The following is a 21,971-nucleotide window of genomic DNA, read 5'->3' as shown; positions in this document are numbered from 1 at the left end:
GCCCTACCTAGAGATGCCTAAAAATAAGTGTAATAAGTCAATCAAAATACTGTTACTGCAGAGACTGACAATTAGCATGATCTTAAATAGTCAGATCAAATATGCAAACAAATATAGCTGTAAGCATGATCAGTGAACGTTAGGTTTCAGAAACCAAGTGGTAGATTCTTTCATCTTCTTTTTGCTCTGAAACTGCATATTTCTCTTTAGTACATTATCCTTTCTTATACCAATACTTAGGATCACAACACAGAGACATCAAAACATTTTTATTATAAACATACACAATATCCAAGCAGATTGCCATCTTAGCTCCCATGGGCACTATACTTTTATTCTAGCTGCAGAGAACATTCTGAGTGTTCCTGAAAGAAAACTAGTCCTTGATCCAAAGGTCAAGACTATCAAAGTTCTGAAGCTATCCACCTTGGATAGAGTTTCTAAAGGACTCTAAAAAGAAATACTGCCATAGCTCAGGATCACACCTGGAATACCATCAACACAACAGCACCAGTGAAAAGTCAACATCTGAAGGAAGTTCACAGAAACTGCAAAAAATGATTAAGAAGCTGAGGTTGTGAGCAAAGATTAAAAAGCTTAAAAGATGTATAGCTTGGCTAGGTGACAGTTACCATCTTGGAAAGTTTGTTTTCCTGCATCTCAGCGCTCCATCTGACCGTTTCTCAGAGCCCCAAGCTGTCAGCGTATGATCAATTACCTCCCTACTTTTCCAAAGAATTCCACCATATTCAGAAAGTAATTCAGCAATGTTTTACGTGAAAATCCTTGTTACATGCCAAGTTGTGAAAGCATGCAAGACTGCTCAACTCATAAACGAGGGTCTCAGCAACCTCAGCAGGGAGTCCCAGTCACAGAGATGTGCAATACAAACCATTAGACTCTGATGTGCAACAGGAACATCAACTTCATTATACCTCTGGCTGCAAGATTTCTTTCCTGCTAAGTTTTACAAGCAACATTTATAAAAAGTTATAGATTATTTATTTACTGATATAACGTTACCATTCCCGTGAATCTCTTTTAAATGTAGGGGGGTGGAAGGAGAAAAAAGAAAGTCACACAATTATGAAATCATGCAAAATGGCAGCAAGAATCAAAGACAAGTACCAGTAATTTTAACTATTAAAAATAGGACTTCAAATTGACTGCATTCCCTTAATTCTTTTCAACTCAGACTCAAGAAAAATGATTGAGAAAGTATTTCCAAGCAGAGATTTTTTTTTTTTTTAATAATAATTATAATCTGTAGTTCAGAAAAGCCTAGCCTATTTACTTCAAAATTTGCTGAAAAATTCTTGCTTTCAAAGCAAGCTAATTTTTCAGGTCAAGATAGTTTTCTTATCCAATGCATTAGCATTTGTGCTGACAGGTAAGCGCAAGTTTGGGCTAGCAGCCATACTAATTTCTCTCCTAAGTGCCTACACACTTAAGTCCATGTGGTAACCCTCCCCCTCCATCCCAAATATCTGCTTGATTTCACAGTATGTTCCTGAATCAGTTTCTAAATGCTCTTGGGGAACCTCCAGCACAGTAGCTGGAATGTAGCTAGTGCTGTGAAAAGCACAACATTTCCTCCAACAGTAATTCTAACTCCCTGTTCTTGTGCTCCAGTCCTTGACCACCCATACCCCTTTTCTCCATCACAAAAAAAATGTGGTCATGCTATACAATGCCTTGCTTGCCATGTGACCCCTTGTTTTCCTAGGAACCTCCATCAGAGCATTTATTACCACCTGCAGAACCCCTGAATTCCTGCTAAGCTACTACCTGGCCCGAGGACTGCAGCCAACTTGCTGTTAACTGAGCAAGTCCAGGTGCTCACCTAGAGAAGGAGACATAAAGAATCCCAACATATATACGTAAAGTGAAGTTTTGTAGACACTTGAACTGAAGATTCACTAGGGTTCAGAGCTGTGCTGTTATTATTAAGGACATAGAGTGGTGGCGAAGCAATGCAAAAGTTATTTAGCAGGCATAACATTTGTCTTTTGTTTCCAATGTTGCTCAGGAAAGAAAACAAGACTATAAATAGATGATCACTAAGATGGCGTTCTGCACCCAGGGATCCCAGAACAGCTGGTTGTTTCTCAGAGCACATTTCCTCTCCTCATCTCTCTGTCTCCCTTCACTCACTTCTAATCCTGATGCTCCTTCCCACCTTCACATCTTTCCACAGTGCTGATTGTTTCCAGCACCCACTTATATGCCTGTTTAACCACACTATTCTACACAGGCTAAGGTTGCTTACAGCTCCACTTTTTGTTTTCTTCTCCATGTAGTTTTACCCCTTCTGTGTTCTTGTAGTATTTTCTTCCCCTACTTGTTTTCTCCCATCCCCTGCTTCCCAGATGAACTCTTGGATGGCATATCAAGACAGCTAGGAGGCAGAGGATGCCATATGGTAAGGAGGCCATTGCTGCCTTGACTCCAGTGGCTTTATAGAGAATGTTTCCTAGTTGCACTGCTAGAATAGTTGAGAAACTGTACAATGTTTCAGAAATGCACTACGGGCATAAATAAAATATGTTAAGATGACCATGTTAAAGCATGATGCAGAAGATTGCACATCTTTTGACTGCCATCTAGACAAAGACAGCATCACCTGAAATACCCTGTTACTGTTTCATTTCCCTGAGACTCTGAAGCTCATAGCACTTTAGGACAGAAACAGCTCTGCCCCCTTGGGGTAAACATCTGTTGTACCAGGAATCTGGAATCTGCAGTTCACACAGGTCAGCTCATGTGCCAATGCCTTCACCCAAACACAGCTGGCACCCTGAGCCTGTGGAGAACAACTCTATCTACAAACCTCCTCAGCCCCAAAGTCACACTGATTCCAGTTTCCTGCAGCCTTGGTCCCTGCTTCGTATGCTTTCCATGACATGTTCTTTATCTTTCTTCTTCCCTTCCAAGATCACTGCCAGCTCTGCAGATTAAGTCACTATGAACATATCAGACATATTAACAAAATTTTCCCTGATTTTAATACACTCAAATAGATGGCACAAATGTAATAATGACATTTTAACAGGTAGTTCGAAAACATTTTTCACAAATAAAATACAAAATATTGGTGTCTCAACATGCACGTTCAAATTCTGTGCTAACACCAAATATCTTAAGGGTAACGATGAGCTAATTAAAGATGGGTTTATTGTAATACGATGTAAGCTAACATTTGGTGACACAATTTAAGTTGGAAAGAAAACACCCAACTACAATGCAAAACGGACAGGGTTTTATATAAACAGAGAAGAAAGTTCTCTGTCTACCCAGAAAAGAGTGTACCTGTGAAAGCGAGCATGGCATCTTTAATGGTGTTTGTGTGTTCAAATGGTAAACAACTACTTATGAAAGGGTTGTTCAGTATATGGGCAATAAATAACAAGTTAAACACAAGAAACAAACAGTAGCAGCATTATACTGAGTCAAAGCTCAGCAATTACTTTACTCATAGTATGGAATTTGCAGAAACAAGTAAATCCAATAATGAAAACTGAGCTAGGCTTGACTTGCAAGTACATTACAAAGAACAAACCCACACTGGCTCCCAGCTGAGGGACCAGTTGACCAGAAGTCTTTCATCTTTAACTCCTTTGATTCTATTTAACAACATAAAGCATGAGATGTTACAGCAAATAGGGTGGTATGAAATATTCCATTGTGTTAGCAGAAGTCTATATTAAAACAAAAAACAACAGAAAAAAACACCCCTAAACGAATCTTGAATTTCTAGCACTAAAAATATACAGAGAACATTGCTCCTTTGGCGAGAGTTTATGTTCCCTGTTTGTTCACTCCGTGAGAAGCAGCGGGCAGCATAGCAGCATGGCAGGGGAGTTCTGCCTGGTACCATGAAATCATAGGGCTGGAATGCGCTTCAGTGGAGCTGCTAGGTCAGGGGATGGGAGCTGTGTGCTCCGAAGTACCGAAGTTGGAAAAGGATGAAAACAAAAGGAGTGAAGACTTCCCAATGGAGCAGAGTGAAAGCCACAAGACATGCAGCTCCAGCCCACAGGCACTCACTCATTCAGACATCTGTAGTAAGCACAGTGTGAGCCTGCTGTTCGTATGTTTAACTCTGTATGGTGTGTGCACCTACACCACTAGTGCTGCATGTTAATCTACACTCCTGTTAAGAGCATGGGATCCGACAGACGTTTTAACATCCATTGCTTGTTTTCTCTCAATAAGACATCTGCAAGGCGATTCCAAACACCACAGTGCATTTCCTGGCTGCACTTCTAAACAAGTTTGGTCTAAAGCCTGTTAAGGATCAGGTGTCTTCTTACCTACCTTCTTTTTCAGTAGTGAATGAGCAACTGCTGCTCCTTGAACTGGAAGAGTTCGAGAGCATTTACTTGTCAGCTGCTATCAGGAATAAGCATGACATTGTTGTCGCAGAGTGTGATGATCCCAATACCCTGCACCTATTCTGAATGCCAAAGGCTATACTGGAAAAGACGACACCTTCCCAAAGCCAGTGCTGCTGTTTTGGACCAATGCTGCGCTTTTCTCAACAGGTCACACGTGCAGTAAGGAGAGCTAGAATTGTCAAGGAATCAATATGGCAGTCAAAACTACATTCATTCACTGTACATATGAGACAAGTGTGCCAGAACTGGAGAACACAAAAAAGTTGCTAGAGTTAAGGAAACGCCATTTGTATGTCTCCTAAAGTCTACTGCAAACAGTTTTATTTTGAAAGCTAAGGTGTTTATAGCATGCTTGTCTAACCAAAATAATTCTTGAAAGAATATTACTAAAATCAATGAAATACTGTTCAGTTACATAGGGAAATATCTGCATGATACACAATTTTCTCATGTTAGTTATGGCATGGGCAGACTGGCTCAAGCAGCACTGAACCTTATTATCTTTGAAAGAAACATGCAGACTGCCTAAAGTTTATATGTACAACAATCTACCAAAGCAAGAAATTGTTTGAAGAAGAGAAGGGGGTATTCAAAAATACAGCTACCTTTGACCTAAGGGGAACTTACCCTTAGGTTTTTGTCCTTGGTGGACCAAACTGTTTTCACATATTGAGCAGTCATGTTACGTCAAGAAACAGTCCCTTTCACAAGTTATAGGAACCCTAGGGAAGGAGGATTTTAGGGGTTAAGATGTATACCTCAGAAAACAGACACATGACTCTCTCATCTGTTAAAGAGCACACAGAGAAGCTTCCAAGCTCTTCAGCAACCCAGCAGCACGTTAGAGCAGCTATGCAGTCCTTTCGATGCTGGTAGCTGTACAGATTGCATTTCCAATTGTGTTTAAAAGCTTTTTGCAACCTCCAGAGCAGGATGCCATATGCTCCTTAAACTATTTGCAGCTGTAGAAGAAGTTTCACAATAAAGTTTCTCTTTTTCATTCCATGACTTTCAGCTGACTCAAATTTACTTTGTTAATACCCTCTAATTTAGACATCTGTACAATTTGAGTGCATATTACTCAGATATAGGTATAATTGATATCCAAACAAAACAACAGCTACAAGACATCTTCAAAAGAAAAAAAAAAAAGCCCATGTAAAACAATTACATACTTAAAAATTAAATTAAAATACATAATAGTTTCTTCAAAGAAATCTGGAAAAATGTATTTCTTTAAAATTAAAGATTACAGACTGTGGAAAGTAGAGAGTTTAAGACTATTTTACAAACAAGCATGGAAATGTACAACTAGCTATAATCTAGCATTGCTTTACCAAACTAAAAATCAAGTGGAAAGCAAAACACATGTCCATTACTAAAAGCATTTCATTATATCACTGACCATGAACTTACAGGGCTCTTTCCATGAGCTCAGCACCACATCTGCACCTTTTAAAAGGGCAAGTCTTCTTTTGTTTATTAGTATAAGAAGCCACCTCTCTCTCCTTTAAAATTATAGGAAGTTGCTATTTTTTTTAAAAAAAGATTTTTTAGATTCTTCACCAGGAAGAATTTATTTATTTATTTATTTTAATTTGTCAGGCTAAGACCCAGGCAAGCTCAAGTATGAACTGTCTTCATACTGCAAGACACAGCACAGACACAAATATAGCCATTTCGTGAGGGAACCTGTGATTTGGGAAGCCTCAGACTTCACTCACTCAAAGATTCAAGCAGATCAAAAAACCTCTGTGTCACTCTAATCAATTCTTTGTATCCTGACTATGCCCATCATGTTTAGCTTTATGAATTCTGGGAGAGCTGAATCTAAGTTAGATGTATTTATCTGGCATGGTCAACAGAAATCTGCCTCTCAAACACGCAGCAGAATCAGTCGTAATGCAATTAATTTGATTCTCAAAAGGAATTACACAAATAAAATGAAGTAAAAACATTCACAGGAATTAAGCTCCTCTTCTTCATAACTTCTTTATAACTTTATTTATAACATAAAGATTGCAATCATACACTTGAAAAGATGTCAGATGAAGACAAACCTACAAGTATAAAGAAATCTTATGCCAATAATTGAATCTCTTCCATGTTTTAAAAAGAGAAAAAAACTAGCATCTGTTCAAGGAGATAGGAGAAAACTGCCCATTAGCAATTCTCAGGACTGCTTTCTCCTTTTCATTTGGCATAGGAAATATTTAGATAATTTCATCAGAATTCAGCTGATAGGAGTCTGTCATAGAGCTACAGTTTGACACGACAGACCATAATAAGACTATGGCATTAACCCTGGCCTAGAACTCCAGAGGCAGTACATCTCAGTTTTTCAATCTAATGGTACCCAGGGAAGGGGGAGATGGACACTTGTATTTTCAAGACACCCCCCCCTCCACCCAGATATAGAGATATAAAAATCAACTCCTGGAGAATCTGCTAATTGTATCGTCTGAGTAACAGAGCATAAAGGTGAGGTTTCTGAATAATTCCTTCGGTCTGTTCATAAATCTAACCCAGCAAGCTAACTGATGGGAGACTCCTGCATCTACATAATATATCTAATTAATATTTTCATTTTTAGATTAATTAAAAGAAAAACAACTCGGTCACAAGCTCACCTTTGGGCTGAAACACGAGCAATAGTTTTCAGAGCTAAAAACCTCATCATTACAGAAGATTGCAGCAGTATTACAATAGCTGTAACACAACAACAGCTGCAGCAGCAATCACCCTGCAACCCACGGCGATGGTTGCTTTTCACATGCTATAGCATTTAGCCCCTCCGCTTTATTTTGATAGCCATGTAGTCAGGGCAGAACAGGTGAAGAGGCGAGCGAAGTCTGCAGCATCCGAGCTAATTCTAAACACAGGTGGCGGGCAAGACGGAGAGAACAGGAAGTCAACAGGAGAATCGCTGCTGACACATACGACAGGCAAGATTGATGGCTTCCCTCTCTAGTTTTCCCCACTGTGTAGGCACGCAGGGGGTGGGGGAAAGGGACGGAGAAGCTGCTGTGCTGGCGACATAACACACCGCACAGCCGCCTCAGCGCTAGCACTGATTAATGAGACTGGAACGACTCAGGAAACAGCAAAGGATCATTCACAGACATTGCTCTTCTTGTTATAATTTTATCCGCGGCGGTTCATTTAGCCCTAGCTGTCCCAAACTGAAGCAAGTTCAAAGTTGCCAGAAAAAAAAAAGCAAATGTGAAAGTCAGGGGGAAGAAAGAGCAGTATTAAGTAAACACAGACTCGAGTAAAACACACAAATTAGAAATTTTCAAATTTCAAATGTGGAGATCCTCCCAACAGGGATCAAAAAGGGAGGGAAAAAAAAAAAAAAAAAAAAAAACCAACAAAAAACGAAAAACTTGCCTCAACCTCAAAGACAAAAGAAATTCTTGGGCTGACAAAAGTTCCCAACTACTGCATTTTTTGCATCTGTCTATGATTTTTTATTTCCCTCATTAATACTTTACAACTTCAAAGCTCTCGTTTCTAAAACGATACGCTGGCTTAGCAGAAAACTGTCTTCTACCAGCTATTAAGCAGCAAAATGCAGGGAAACCAGAAGTCAGATTTTACTAGCCAAAGCATATATTTTAAAGCCTAATTGGGACAATTTAAGTGTTAATGCCACTAGAAATCAGAAAAAAAATGTAAGAGGGAACCTTAGAAGCAGTCTATGTACTACAGGGTTTTCCTCATTTATTGCCTCTTAAGCAATTACTTCTCCAAAAAGTTGCTGTGGAAGCCTTTAAAACATGTTTATCTCGATCTCTTAATTCAATACATCAAATTCATCTGGTACAAATGCTATTTCATCATGCTTAATTCTTAAATTTAGGGATTAAAGAGCTAACATTAAATTAGAAAGAAAACATATTTATACCAGAGCAAGATTTCAGATTAATAGCTTCTCAGAAGGGCTTAACTCACTGCTCAGAAACCGAAATAAATTAAGATTTAAAGAGCACTGCCTGGTACCCCTTTCTTGAATGTCAAATACATTTATATTTAAACTTAAGTAAGATTTTAATATTTATATTTAAAATGAGAAACACATTTAAAGGAGAAACATTTACAGCATACACTAACCCCACTCTATAAATTTAACTCTGCCCTCTAGGGCTAGCAAAAGACGGCAGTGTAACTGCGTTTGGGTTAGGCTGCCCTCTCATGCTGCCTCCTTGAAGATGACTAAGCGAATGGATCCTTTCATGTGGTGCGCTGTGTCCCACAAACGTATTCTCCCATTTGCCTTTATGAGCTCCACGTGCCACTCGATGTGCTAGTGACAGCTGTACTGACAGGCGCAAGGATTATCTGTGGCAGGTTGCCGCAGTCCACACCACCGCACCGCAGAGTCACCTCCGAGCCCAAGGCATCACAGGCCTGTCCCCCTCTGTGCAGCGTTAAACAGGTGACACAAACTCCAGCTAAGGGATAGCGAAGCAGCCGGCAGCCTACAAAACAGAAGAGTTGGCTCAAATACCCCGCAGAGGTCTTAGCACAAGAGGCAGTGTTAATCTTTGACAGGGCGGGAAGGGTTTGCTCGCAGTGGGTGAAGTAAGCAAGCACAGGTCCTGCATGCAGCCAGCTGTTGTGACCGATCCTACTCGAAAACACAACGCCTCCCTGAGCAAGGCCACAGACCCATAGCCTGATTTTTGCGTGCTGTGCTCCCTACAGCTCTCCAGATCAAGTGGATGGACAGCATGCCATGGCACCTGTCCAAAGCTGTGGCACAACCCAGAGGGGCACAGCTCCTGAGCAATGCACACGGACTCAGGCACTGCTGCTGCACCGCCTGGTTCCAAAGCCACGCGCTGAACTGCAGCCGATGGTCTCAAACAGCACAAGACGGGCAGCACCCTCCCTTTTTTAAAGCAATAAAGCTTTTTCAACCAAACTACCTCTTCACACATTAACCGCATTCACACATTAACTGCATCCATTAGCCAATTTCACCAAAACCCAGTGACATACCCAGTTAGTGCCTCTCCAGCAGGAGGCTGCAGGGGGAGCTAAGCCTGCTGGACAACCAGCAGGAGGCTTCTGGCCAGCTGGGCAAGGCACCAAGGTCAGGCCAGCCCCATGCACGCTACCTCCAGATCCCTTAGGTGACACACACAATGATCAAAGCTGGAAGTGTGATAGTTACACAGTACTGTAGGCAGTGCTTGCAAGGCAAAGGGAAAAGAAGAGGGAGTTACACAGGCTTATTTCATTGCGGAGAACACACCTAAGACACACACCCATAGAAAAGTTTACTGAACTTTTTGCTGAATGAGCAGCAATCAAATAATAAACACTTGAGGGCACAGATTCCTGGAGACTGGAGACAATCCTCTGATGTATCCACCAGGTCTGCCTTCCTCCTGATCCAGCTGCAGCCCCATGGGCCGTACAAAGCACACTTGCACAGCAGCAGCGGGCCAGGAGAGAGCAGAGCGGCTTCTACTCCACGCTGGGACCTCACCCAAGAGTTACTCTGCATTAGTCAGAGTAACTGCAATTTTTGGAAAATACAGGAAGTAATTTTAAGAACCTAGAAGAAATTGCAGCTATAAACAGCAAACAGCAGTACTTCTCAAGATCTAGCGATGCCAGACTTTTCTAATAACCTTCTACAGCAGAAGAGATGCTAGTATGGAGAAGTATTAAAGGTTATATCCTGATTTTTAGGGTCTCAATTTCCCATAAGCTACAGAAATAGCACCTAAACAAAATACTACATGCTAGGGGGTGGAATTGGACAGCAAAAAAAACAAAGAAACAAAACAGCATTTATTGATGGCTTACAGTGGGTGTGGAAAGATAAACCAATTGCAGATTTGCAGGGTTTCATCTGGGGTCCAGTATTACTCAGTACTTTAGTATCTTCATTAATAATCTTGATGATGAAATAAAGAGTATTCATTAAATCTGCAGACACCAAGCTGGAAGGGCTCAAAGAGATCTTGATAGAGGGGCAAAATGGTCTGAAAAAATGGGATGCTCTTTACCAGGACAATGGACATGGATATATACAGTGAGAAATACTGAACTGCATAAATACAAGGAGAACAGCTGTTCAGGCAACAACTGCAGAACAGGATCTGAAGTTTATAACACTTCAGAAAGTGAAGACTTAATGTCATGCTTATGCAAAAACACAGATTAATCAACTACAGCAAAAATCGCACAGGAATACATTGACAGAATCAAAATCGAAAAGCACAGAACAAATCTCTCACCCTACTCACGATGACGACTGCCTCAAGCTGTAGCAGTGGGCCACGATCTGGGTCTGCATTTCAAAACAGTGGTAGAAAAAGGCCACAGATGTGTAACCAAATCTAATGAGAGACCTCAGAAATAAGACTATTAAGGAAAGCCTAAAAGAACTGAGGCTTAGTCCAATGGAAGGAAAATTGAGGAGAGACAAGATTTTAAACATGCCTTAAATACATAGTCCTCTGCATATGACTTTTGAGACCACAGTTAATAGGGTAAGAAAAAATGAGCTTAAGTTGCAGTAAGAAAGATTCAGACCAGATGTAAAGAAAACTTCAACAGCAAGAAAAAGAAAACATTTCAGAAGAGTGCTTACAGAGGTTCTGATTGCCTAACAGTAATGAAATAGTTATAAGAAAATATTATATGAGATGTGTTGATAAAGACATAGGACAGCTCACTTTTATTTTGGGACAGCGGAAGCACCAGATCACCTCTAGGTAGGTCTCTCCCAGTTCTTTGAGCCTATGATTTTATGTAACCATGACTAAGGTCAAAGTGAGATGAACGAAGATAGAAGACAGCTCTACGTAGACTGGCTAGATCTCACGGTAGCTCAAGATGCAAGTCCTTCTACCAGCATTTAACAAAATTTGAGGTTTGAAGCCTTTTCACAGGTAGCAGCTATACACTGACACGCTTTGCAAGACCATTCTGTGTTGCTGAAAGATGTGAAATCCTGGTTAACGTTAACTGCTTGCAATCTGGTAAATACCCATATTCAGAAATGTACACTGCTTTAATAGAATAAAACTGATAGCCACCATTGAAGAATTAGCACTCATTTTGCTACAGGAGACCAACATTAATAAAGTCATAAATTATTTATAAATTATAGTTATAGCTTATTTGAACACATTTTAAGTATTGAAAACATTGCACTCTTAAAACAAACAAACAAAAAAGCTAAAGAATGCCCCCATAACTAAATACTTCCCTCCCAGAGAAACTGGAGAAGTTTTATGTTTTTGATCACATTAGTATAAAAAAATCTTAAAACATCTGATGACTGTTGATTCTCCTCTGACCTCTAGCTGAAAGAGAGTTCATTATATTTCTTATATATTTTGTTTGAATGAAGAGTCTGCCTGCTACCAAGATTGCCCTATGGGATATAAACAAAGACTATCAACTTACATCTAGAGAGATGTTTTTTAAAAAATAAAAATTCCAAAGAAAAGTTATGTTTCTTCAGAATATTATCATAGAAACTCAAAGAGTAGTTCATTTCCCCTCCATTATTTTATTTGGCAATTACCTTTAGCTGGGAAAAGTTGTCTTCATTTCACATGGGGCCAAAATTAACACAGCTGTTTAAAAATTTTCACCTTGTGGTCACTGTCTGAAAAGGAAAATTTTAAAACCACCTGATGACTGTTGGAAGAACTTACAAAGTAGAAGTCTCAGTAAATTCGCTAATGGCATACTCATGCACAAAGAAAATGCCCCAACTGGTCCTCCTTGATAGCTCTCCTAAGCATAGACCAGTTGAATACTTTAGGCAGAATAATCACTTTTATTAAGGACTTCTACAGCATTAAAAAACAAAACATTTTCTGAAGTGAGAAAGGTAATACTTGGAACTTCGTTTAAATTGTTTTTAATGTCTGTCCCAAAATCACCAGATCAGGCTGTTTCCACAGAAAGGACAAACAAAGAACAAGGAATGGATGAGGGGGACAAAAACAGGAAGGTTCATTTATGCTCAGGTCTTGCCCTCAAAGATGGATGTAGCCAAGGCATGATCCTGAGTTCTGGAGCACAGAAGCTCATCTGGAAGCTTCAGCTCGGATACAAGTACTGACCCCAAAGACAGTGGTCAATATAGCCAATAAAAAAAATGGTCAAAATAGTCAATAACAGCTATATGCTTTCCGTAAGGAATTGTATCTAAGGTTGGGTTGAAGATAGGATGAGTGTAGTATCTAGATTTCCATTGCCTGTGCTGGAAAGAGTAGGCAATCAACTACTGAATTTACCACTGCTGAAATGTTCATTATACAGAGCAAATTCTTTGCTTACAAAAGAATTATTATTTTTTATATATATATTTTTTTATTTTGCGGATTTGTAGTGATACATTTAAGGGTTATCATGATTGAGGCCTACTGCATGTAAAAGTTTGCAGAACGTTATGTGTGAGATTAGAATAGCTGCACGAACTCCATCCATGTCACATCATACCATCACAGTCCCAACCGTGATGCACTTTGAGCCCAGAAATGTCAAATAAAAAGTTCCCCAGTTCCTGGGTGACACTGATTTATTTTAAAGATGGAATCTCCCTCACTAACTTACCTATATTACCCAAACTGGCCCACAGGAAACCAGAAAAATTGCCGACCCTCAGGTTGGATATACCATTTGTACATTGGTGTAAAAGCAGACTGTACTGCAGTTATACCAGAGACATATATTATTCCATTCTGCTTTGAATGTATTCTGCTAAAGACTCAAAATCCATTTAGCATGGCCGTGAACTGTAAAAATGTCACTCTGAAGTGAGGAACACCACCTTTGGCTGTTCTGACCTTGCTTAATGTTTGATGAACATGGAAAGTGCTGACATTGCTTTAACTCTGCAAAGATGTCAAATGTGAATATATTCTAAAACAACAAAAAACATTAGAAATATATGGAGACCAGAAGTGTACTCATTCTTGGTGGTAGCAATTACATAGGTTAATTTGTAGCCAGCAGAGATGCAAAATGAGATTTGGTTAGGAATTCAGAGGGCTGGACCCTTCATTCCCTTTACATAAGCAACAAAGAGGCTTTGAAATGTTTGAAACCTTTTTGTTCTTCTGTGCAAAAGGAAAGCACCCTATGGATGCCTATTAAGTAAAGTCTTTCCACATCTTGGCAAGTATGTGATTTCAAGAAAAATATTTGCAAATGGATAACCCAATTCAAGTAGAAGTCAAAAGACCACCTTTGAAAGAAACTTTGATGTGGCTATAAAAAGATTATATTTAGGAAGGATAGAATAATGTGTTTCTGTCATCAAAAGTTTGTAGCTGCCCATAATTCTTTGCTGATGTTAATGTAAAAAGCAATGCCGGTAAGCAGAAAAGGGAATGCCCATGAGACCTTCTAGGATTAAGGAAGAATCCCTCAAAAGAACTGTTTCTGCTGTTGGATAAGCTCAAAACAGGCTATTTAGCAACCTCACTGCCAAAGGACAGTGATATTAGAGTATCTGTGAGCATGAAAGCAAGTGACAGAAATAGTCGCTATGTGAACCTTTGGTCATTTGGACCAAATCATCACTCCTGAGATAATTTGGAAGCCTGAAATCTTATTAACACAGAAATGTTGAAATATCTTTTTCAAGGCAGAGCTACATGGCAGATGTCAAAGTCAGAACTACACACCTGGCAAAAGGAAAAAGATGGTGGTGACCTTAGAAGCTGTGAAGATGCTAGCAACTCAAGTTTTCTGAAAGCTGGCCAGTAACTTTCTAAATGAGATCAACAGCTCAACATCCAGATTGTTGAGAGAATGCTATGAAGACCAAGGTATAACGACATTTGATTGTCACTGAGAGCATGTGACCAGAAACAACAGTAAGAAGAATGTACTGATTGGATTCAGAACCACATATTAATACTCCATCTGTCAGAGTGGAAGTACATATACAATCTCATCTTACTTTAGCTTCTGCATACTTCTGGGAATTAGAAGCATTATACAGGAGCTTTGAGCCTCAGAAACGGAAGCTTATTCACTACTTGCCCTTGGGATCTTTCTGCACAGGAACTGAAATATTGACACACATCTAGGTAGGATTACCCCCCTTTGAAAGCTCAATAAGAAGCACTTACGTTACCTTCTAATGTGTACTATAAGGCTGCAAACCCCTCATCTATAAACTAGTTAATGTAAACAAAACAATTCTATTCTGTACAGTAATAGAAGTGCTATCTAAATACAAATGGAGCATTACAGGGTTTTATCTGCCTGGTTATGAAAAAAAACAAACATCAATATCCTGGGTAGTGGTTTGTAACATGACCTACGTGCAACACCACGAAAACTGAGGAACCCCCTATTAGTGGTCTCTGCACACAACACTAATTCTTTATTCAGACATCGTGCAGATATCACTGAAACACTTGGATCAACTTCACCTTTGCAATGCTTGTGACAGCTCCATGCAGTGGAAGCAAGCCCTAGCATAATTCAAAAAAACCCTTGAGGTTAAAAGTTAAAAACAGACATTTGATTTCTGGTAGCAACCATATATGTGGTTCCCCTCCTTTCTTCCCCTTGTAGTAAGATGTTCGATATACTCTCAAGGTAGACAACTCTGGGGACAAAAATGCATTGAATTGAGTCCAGTAGATGAAATGGATTTGCTTGATACAACACAAAGTGATAAGATTTCCTACAAGAGTCGTCCGAGCAGGGGACTCTAAGAATGGTATTGCTGCAGTTACTAACAGTTAACGGCTCAAATAACCAGAAGGAAAACAATTTCAATTCACTACTTACAAACTCAGCAGAGCTCAAAAAATAAATGATCTAAGGTGACATAACTGACTTAAAGTTTAGGGGTTTTCTTCACTTCAGCTTCTGATTCTACTGTAATTTGAGTCAACTCCATAAAATGCTTGTTCATCTAACCCTGGAGTCCCAGGATAAACCACAACTTGTGTCATGGAAAAAGTAATTGTTGAAGGTCTAGAATAGCACTTGCTGTATTAGTAAATGGAAATTCTATCTGCCAAAGAAACGGCATTAAAACAAGACCCCCAGTCTACAGTCTAGAGACAGAGGTGATCCACTACAGACTGCACAATTCATGATACATTTGTCCAATATATGCACCAGAGAAATGTACACAGAAATTCAACATCCAGAACTGCCAGTGTAGCATCTTTCATTAAACTCACTCTACAAAAACAAGTTAATAAAAACAGAAGTCTCTCAAGAGAAAAAAACAGGCTCAGCCAAGCGACTCAAAGCAAGGGCCAGAGGGGGAAAGAATGGTGGGACTCTACCCAAGCCCTGCCAAGATGCCAGAATAAAGGGCTGTTTCCTGCTAAAACAGTCTACATTTGCCAGACTTTATTGTTAGAACTCCATTATGGAAATGAATAGGGCCAGTCCACGCCTCAAAGATGCTTCATTTCTGTCTACAATGGGGGGCTCTCTCTTGTGTAGCTACAACAGTGGTCAAAATTTGCTACAGACGAAGCCCTAAGTAATGCAGATTAGGGGAAGTCTCTCTCCAAGTGGAAATTCTAATAAATCTGTGTGGAAATTTGAGTGCTCCCAAACCCAGTGAAGACTTGAGAAATATATATTCTCACTGCATACTAACTTCCTTTCACCTTCGAATATGGTACACAAGATAATGGTTTCATTCTGGCACAGAGAACACCTTCAATACTATCTAAAAGATAAGGCATATTTCCTACATGCAAATTACTTTGTGATTCAAAATAAAACAAATGACTGATTAGGAAAGAATTCATTAATTTCCAAACTGGATAAAATATGCTAAAGTTTTAATCCAGAGGCTGGAACATGTTGCTAAATCCAATTGATTCCTGGAGCAGTTGGGTAACTGAACCATGAGCACCTATGCCCATCAGCAATAGCCAAAAAGCTAACATTTAAGAAAATGAGAAATTAAATAAATAAATTCAGTATCAATTTCTGTGCATGAATCCACATAGAAGCCACTCCAATTTGGAAGGTACTTCTCATGTCTCTTAGATCTTTCCTAAAGGTCCTGTAAATTACAACATGTTGAACATACTGGACACCAGGACATGGCACAGGTTTTTGCTATCAAATAGGCATTTGGATTTCCAGCTTTTTTCTCAGTTAAGAGCAGTTTGCTGCCTCCAACCTTCATGCTCCCTAGAAGAAAGAGATGCTACACCAGGGACTACCACAATCATAAATCCAAGGCAGGCACTTAAACTCTTTGCTCATCTCAGTACATGAGTGCCTGGATGGTCGTTCTGAAGTTGACCTGCTGCAGTAACCTGTGTACAACCACAGCTTGTTACATGCATCTGGGGACTAATTTCATTAATGATTAACAAAGTGATCCCTATGTAACAGCAACAAATTCAAGATGGGAACATGGTCTCCTTTAAAGAGTTTGCATTTCATTTATAAAAAAGCTGAATGATATTAAGCATTGAGCTCTAGCTTCCACTATAGTTTTAACTCCAGCCTTTGACATTTGTAAGGATTAGGGCCTGGTTCTTTCAGTTACCACCTTTCTCCCTAACTCATACAGTAACTATAGCTAAAAATATTCAAGATTAAATTTGCAATTTGGGAAAATGCATTTTAGCGGTTCTCTCTAAAACAACCCTTCAATTTTTATCTTTGATGCCTTTTTCACAGCAATCTTCATTAAAAAAATATGAAACATGACCAATCGTTAACATAACCAGCACAGTAACAATGGAGCGATCAGGTGGCCTGAATACAGAAAGAACAATAGTTCATCAAAAAATGAATCATATTTCATCAACACCAACCAGTTTGAAGATCTTTTAAAGTACTAAGAATACTGGCGTTCACAGAGGCCTAACAAAGTATCAGGAGACCAAAGAAGGACAAATGTCATTCCTGTCTCCAAAAATACAAGCGATGATAAAAGAGGCAGCCTGGAAGGTAGTCTGCTTAGCATAAATTCTCAGTGAACAAAACCCATTTTTTGTAATTCCCTGGAACATAACTAGAGGGAAAAAAAACAATAGCAAACACGGACTTCTTAAGAGCAAAGCATGCCCGACTAAGGAGTCTAACCTTGGCCTCTGGAAGCTGCCACAGCAGAGGAAGAAACAGTAAGTGCACCTTGATTTTAGCACCGTCTTTGGTCACAAACTGTGACCAAAAAGCAAGCTAGGGAAATGGATTTATCCTGTGGCATATTTTTGGCTATTAACTCATGTAAAGGTACAGGTACACTCCTAACTGAGCTGCTGAGTTTACCAACACATTGGCTAAGATTCCTTGGATTTGAAGGTCTTGTTTTTGCGATGGTCCTGACTAAACATTCACTGGGGATGTTTTCTGTGCAGCACTCTAAAAGAGGCAGGAGCAGCACCCTTGGGACTGCTGGACTCAAATCAATCTTTTCTCTGTATGACCTGGACAGTGCCTGACAGACTCACTGTCCTGAGTTTCGTTATAGCTAATCCAAATTTGATTACAAGGAAAAAAATAAAAAGGGCTGAATTCTAATACCAAAGATGAAAGTATTTTGTATTAAAATAAGACATCCCTTGTGGCTATAAGAAGTAGTTCTGTATCACTGAGAGCTAAAAGAAAATCCACTTTCCAGCGAAGCAGAATGCTGCTAAAGTTGGTAAGAGATGGAGGTTGTAGGATATCAAAGCACACAGGTTACCAGAGACAATACCACCTCTGCAACAGATCATATGTGAAGGCCAGGGAAGGCTTATGCATAGAAGAGGGAATGTCAGGGTAGGAGAAAAAGAAGCAAAATGAAAAGTTAATGTTTTCTATAAAAGATGCTCTCAGAAAGAAAAACCACAGAGGTATTACAGTATTCTTATAAATAAGTGATAACTGCCTGGCTATTAGAACAGAAAAATGGTGCTAAAGGCTCCTGATATCTTCCAGAAGGCCAATAACATGTAAAAGTAGGCTTTTAGGCTAAAGGATGAAATTCTTCAATGTGAGGGTGGTGAGGCACTGGAACAGGTTGCCCAGAAAAGCTGTGGATACCCCCTCCCTGAAAGTATTCAAGGCCAGGCTGGATGGGACTTTGAGCAACCTGGTCTAGCGGGAAGTGTCCCTGCCTATGGCAGGGGAGTTGTAATTAGGCAATCTTTAAGGTCCCTTCCAACCCGAACAATTCTATGATTGTATGGATTCTACCTGGGTACCTGGAAAACCAGCTAGTGGTGCATGAGAACCAATAACCAAAAGCAAGACCTCATAATTCTTCTACTTAACTAAGACAACATAAACAGTAAAGTGTGTCTGAAACATACTATATAGCAACAGTGATGTAGATCTGAACAAAGCAGAGTCTGAAGGGGACACATACAATGCTGTCTAGACTTCTCTTTGACCAAATCATAAGTCCATTTTGAGGTGTAAAGGAGAAAAGAAATATCCTGTCCAAGAGCTTAAGTTCACACCGGTACAAAAATGCTTGGCAGTTAGTCACAGACATTGGTAGTACTGCTGACAGGTAAGATTTTCTTCCCCAGTCACCTAACTACATATAGTTCATAAGTTCACCTCATTCACATACTCAGATTTTTTCATCAGTAGCTGTTGTGGTTAAGAATGCCCTTTGCTGACAGGACTAAAACTCTGCTAATTCATATTTTATCAAGTCAGACACCAACTGACTTACCTTACATTGTATTTTCCTACTGATACTTTAGGCTATAGTTGGATTTCTCATAATATTATTAGTAATTCCCTGTTGTACCTGCTAGTTGCCATCTTTAAGACTCTATGATCAAAGAAAAAAACTTGATGAAATGATTTCCCATAACCCTGGCTTACAGACCACTGATGAGCAGTAAGTCAAGGAGTACGAAAGTAAGGTCTTAAAAGTCAAGATCCACAGAATATAATTAACCTCTCCAACAAAATGTTACTTTCTTCTTAACGATGTATATTGTGTTTACATGTTCCAGTCGTGTAGTAAAAATACTTACAACACCAGGAACTTTTACACAGCAGGATAAATCCAGCCTAATGATGAACTGTTTACTCCAGTGAAACACAGCTGAAATCACAGAAATTGCATCTTCTAATAACAATGACTACATTATTGAATGCTTAAAATATCAAGTCTTTTAGGGTCCAAAAAGTACATATGACTGAAGCTTGAAGACAAACACATTTCCAGCTTGAAATTTGAATCTTCTGCATTAGCACACAGCAAATAAATGATCAACCCATTCCAAGCTGTCTGACGTAATAGTTGAACTACACCAAAGTGCAGTCTGGCAATAGGAACAGCAATAGGAATAAATTAGGAAGCCAGTTTTTTTTTCTTCACATTAGAGTGCAATTCTTAGTAGGTAGCCATAAGAGGGCACTTAAAGTGAAAGTGACAAAAGCCCACGACATATTGGACTTGCAAATTTGAAAACAAACAAAAAAAAAAAACAATTCAAATTACCACTATTGTCTGTGGGAGTGTGGGAGTACAGTAAGAAGTAGGAAGAAGTTACATAATACTAACTTTGAGCTTCTTGGTTTTTAAATTAGAAACAGGTATAGAATAATAGGAAGGAATTACATTCTCACATACACAGCACATCTAAAGGAAAACAGGTAAGAGTAAAGACGTGACAAAGCACCTGATGAGTAATCTTGACCTAATGGGTGACTTTAACCTGGCAAATAAGTTCAAGTCAGAGAGAATATTAAGATGTAACAAAGCCAAGTCTACTCAGAGCAGATTTGTCTACTATGCAGAATAGAACAACCTTTTCAAGAGGCATGAAGGCAGGGGAAATTACCTGTTAGGATACTGATTGGAACCCAAAGAGCTACAGTGAGTAGCTGAAAAGACAGGCATGTACAAACCTTTTTACTACTTTTGATAAATTTTGCAGTTCTTGTTCTAAAAATTAGAAGTTGTTTGTCGCATCTTTGCAAGATCTGCATGTTGCTTGCTTTGGCAAATGTATTACAGGGACAATGTAATTGTTCAAAACATGAAGGGTTATAAACCTAGGATGACTTAGGTACACATCGATGAAATGAAATCAAAGCACCTAAAGGAATGGAAATACCTAACAAGCTTATTGAGTATGACATGTCAAGACTCTTCAGGTCTTCCATATGGTTAACATTCAGAATAGTCTTATACACAAAATTAATTCCAAAACAAAGAAAAATAAAATGTAAATGGACACCTTACACCTGCCCCATAATAATATCTAGTAGGAATTTTACAATTATTACGTGAAATATCACTTATTAAAGTTTTCTATGGGATAACAGATTCTTCCTCTTTCCCTCCCACTCTCTCTCCTCAACAGAGTGCTCCTTTCAAAACAGGGCATCATGGTCATTTGCATGCTATGAACTGTGTTGACAAGAAACTGAGATGTGCCCTCATTTCTTAAATTTAACCTTCAAAATCCTAGTTCTGAAATAATCCAAACATCCCTGCAACTTGAAACTTACCAAAACTTACTGATATGTAAAGATTTTTGTGTGTGTGTGTGTGTGTATTAGTGTATTTTTTTTAGCCTGAAATTTTCTGAACAACTTTGTGATGGAGGGGAATACAGTTGCTGCAAGGTCACAGCCAGCAGGATCAGTGAGAAATTGGAAGTGGTATTTGACCTTTCACTTCTCCCCCTGGGCACCCTGAGATGCAGGTTGTCTGCGCTGACACCCATTCTAGATGAATTGCTCCACTATAGAAACATAGAATATCACTTCAGATTTAGATGATATATAAACGTGACCATGATTTTCATGAAAAAGCCAACTGCCTCGCTACGTAAACAATGATTTATTATGATAGATTCATGGCATTACAGAACGGTTTAGGTTGGAAGGGACCTTAAAGCCCATCCAGTTCCAACCCCTCTGCCATGGGCAGGGACAGCTCCCACCAGCCCAGGCTGCCCAAAGCCCCATCCAGCCTGGCCTTGGGCACCTCCAGGGCTGGGGCACCCCAGCTCTGTGCAGCCTGTGGGCAGCCCCACGGTCACACACGATTATTTGCCTTCTGCAGGGGGACCTCACAGCCCCCCCGGAACCCAGCGCTCGGGGCGAGCAGTGCCGGCCGGAGCCGCCCGGAGGAGCACCCACCGCCTCGCCCCGCCCCTGCGCATGCGCAGAGCCGGCCGCGGCCGCTGCGGGTGGGTACGGGCAGCCTGGCGATTGGGCAGGCCCGAGCCCGAGAGGCCGCGGAGGGCCCCGCGCCCGTCCCGGTGCCGTTACCTGGGCGAGGGTCCCGCGGCGCGCGGCCCGGATCAGCCCCCCCGGTGTCGCCATGGCTGGGACGGGGGGGGGAGGGGGGGAACGGGGAGGGGGAGGAGGGAACGAGGGCACAAGCCCGGAAGCGCCGGCGCATGCGCGCAGCGCCCCACAGTGGCGCTTCGGGGTGTGGGCAGTGCTCGGGCGGTCACGTGGTGGCCGGGCACCGCCCAGCGGGGGTGGGGGGAGGCAGCAGCCATGGCAACGGCTGGGCTAGGGGCGGTTAACGGGCCGCTGAGGTGGGGTTATGGCCGGCCCGGGTACCTCTGTGCAAATGCAGTGACACCACTCAGCACACAGGTGGTTATTCCTAGCAGC

General features: G+C 40.4%; 1 protein-coding gene across 1 annotated transcript in view; it reads right to left on the bottom strand.

Moving 5' to 3' along the window:
* WARS2 (tryptophanyl tRNA synthetase 2, mitochondrial) overlaps positions 1 to 21,693 on the bottom strand; it is a 51,630-nt gene extending 29,937 nt beyond the window's left edge. The window contains exon 1 of the mRNA XM_032206123.1: positions 21,618 to 21,693. Within this exon, the coding sequence (XP_032062014.1) occupies positions 21,618 to 21,671 (54 nt within the window). The 5' untranslated portion in view covers positions 21,672 to 21,693. The remainder of the gene's footprint in view (positions 1 to 21,617) is intronic.
* Between the last annotated feature and the right edge of the window lie 278 nt (positions 21,694 to 21,971).

This window comes from Aythya fuligula, chromosome 1 (genome assembly GCF_009819795.1).
Source record: "Aythya fuligula isolate bAytFul2 chromosome 1, bAytFul2.pri, whole genome shotgun sequence".
Lineage (NCBI taxonomy): Eukaryota > Metazoa > Chordata > Aves > Anseriformes > Anatidae > Aythya > Aythya fuligula.
The sequence above is the reverse complement of the archived record's forward strand: the minus strand, read 5'-3'. Positions and strand labels throughout refer to the sequence as shown.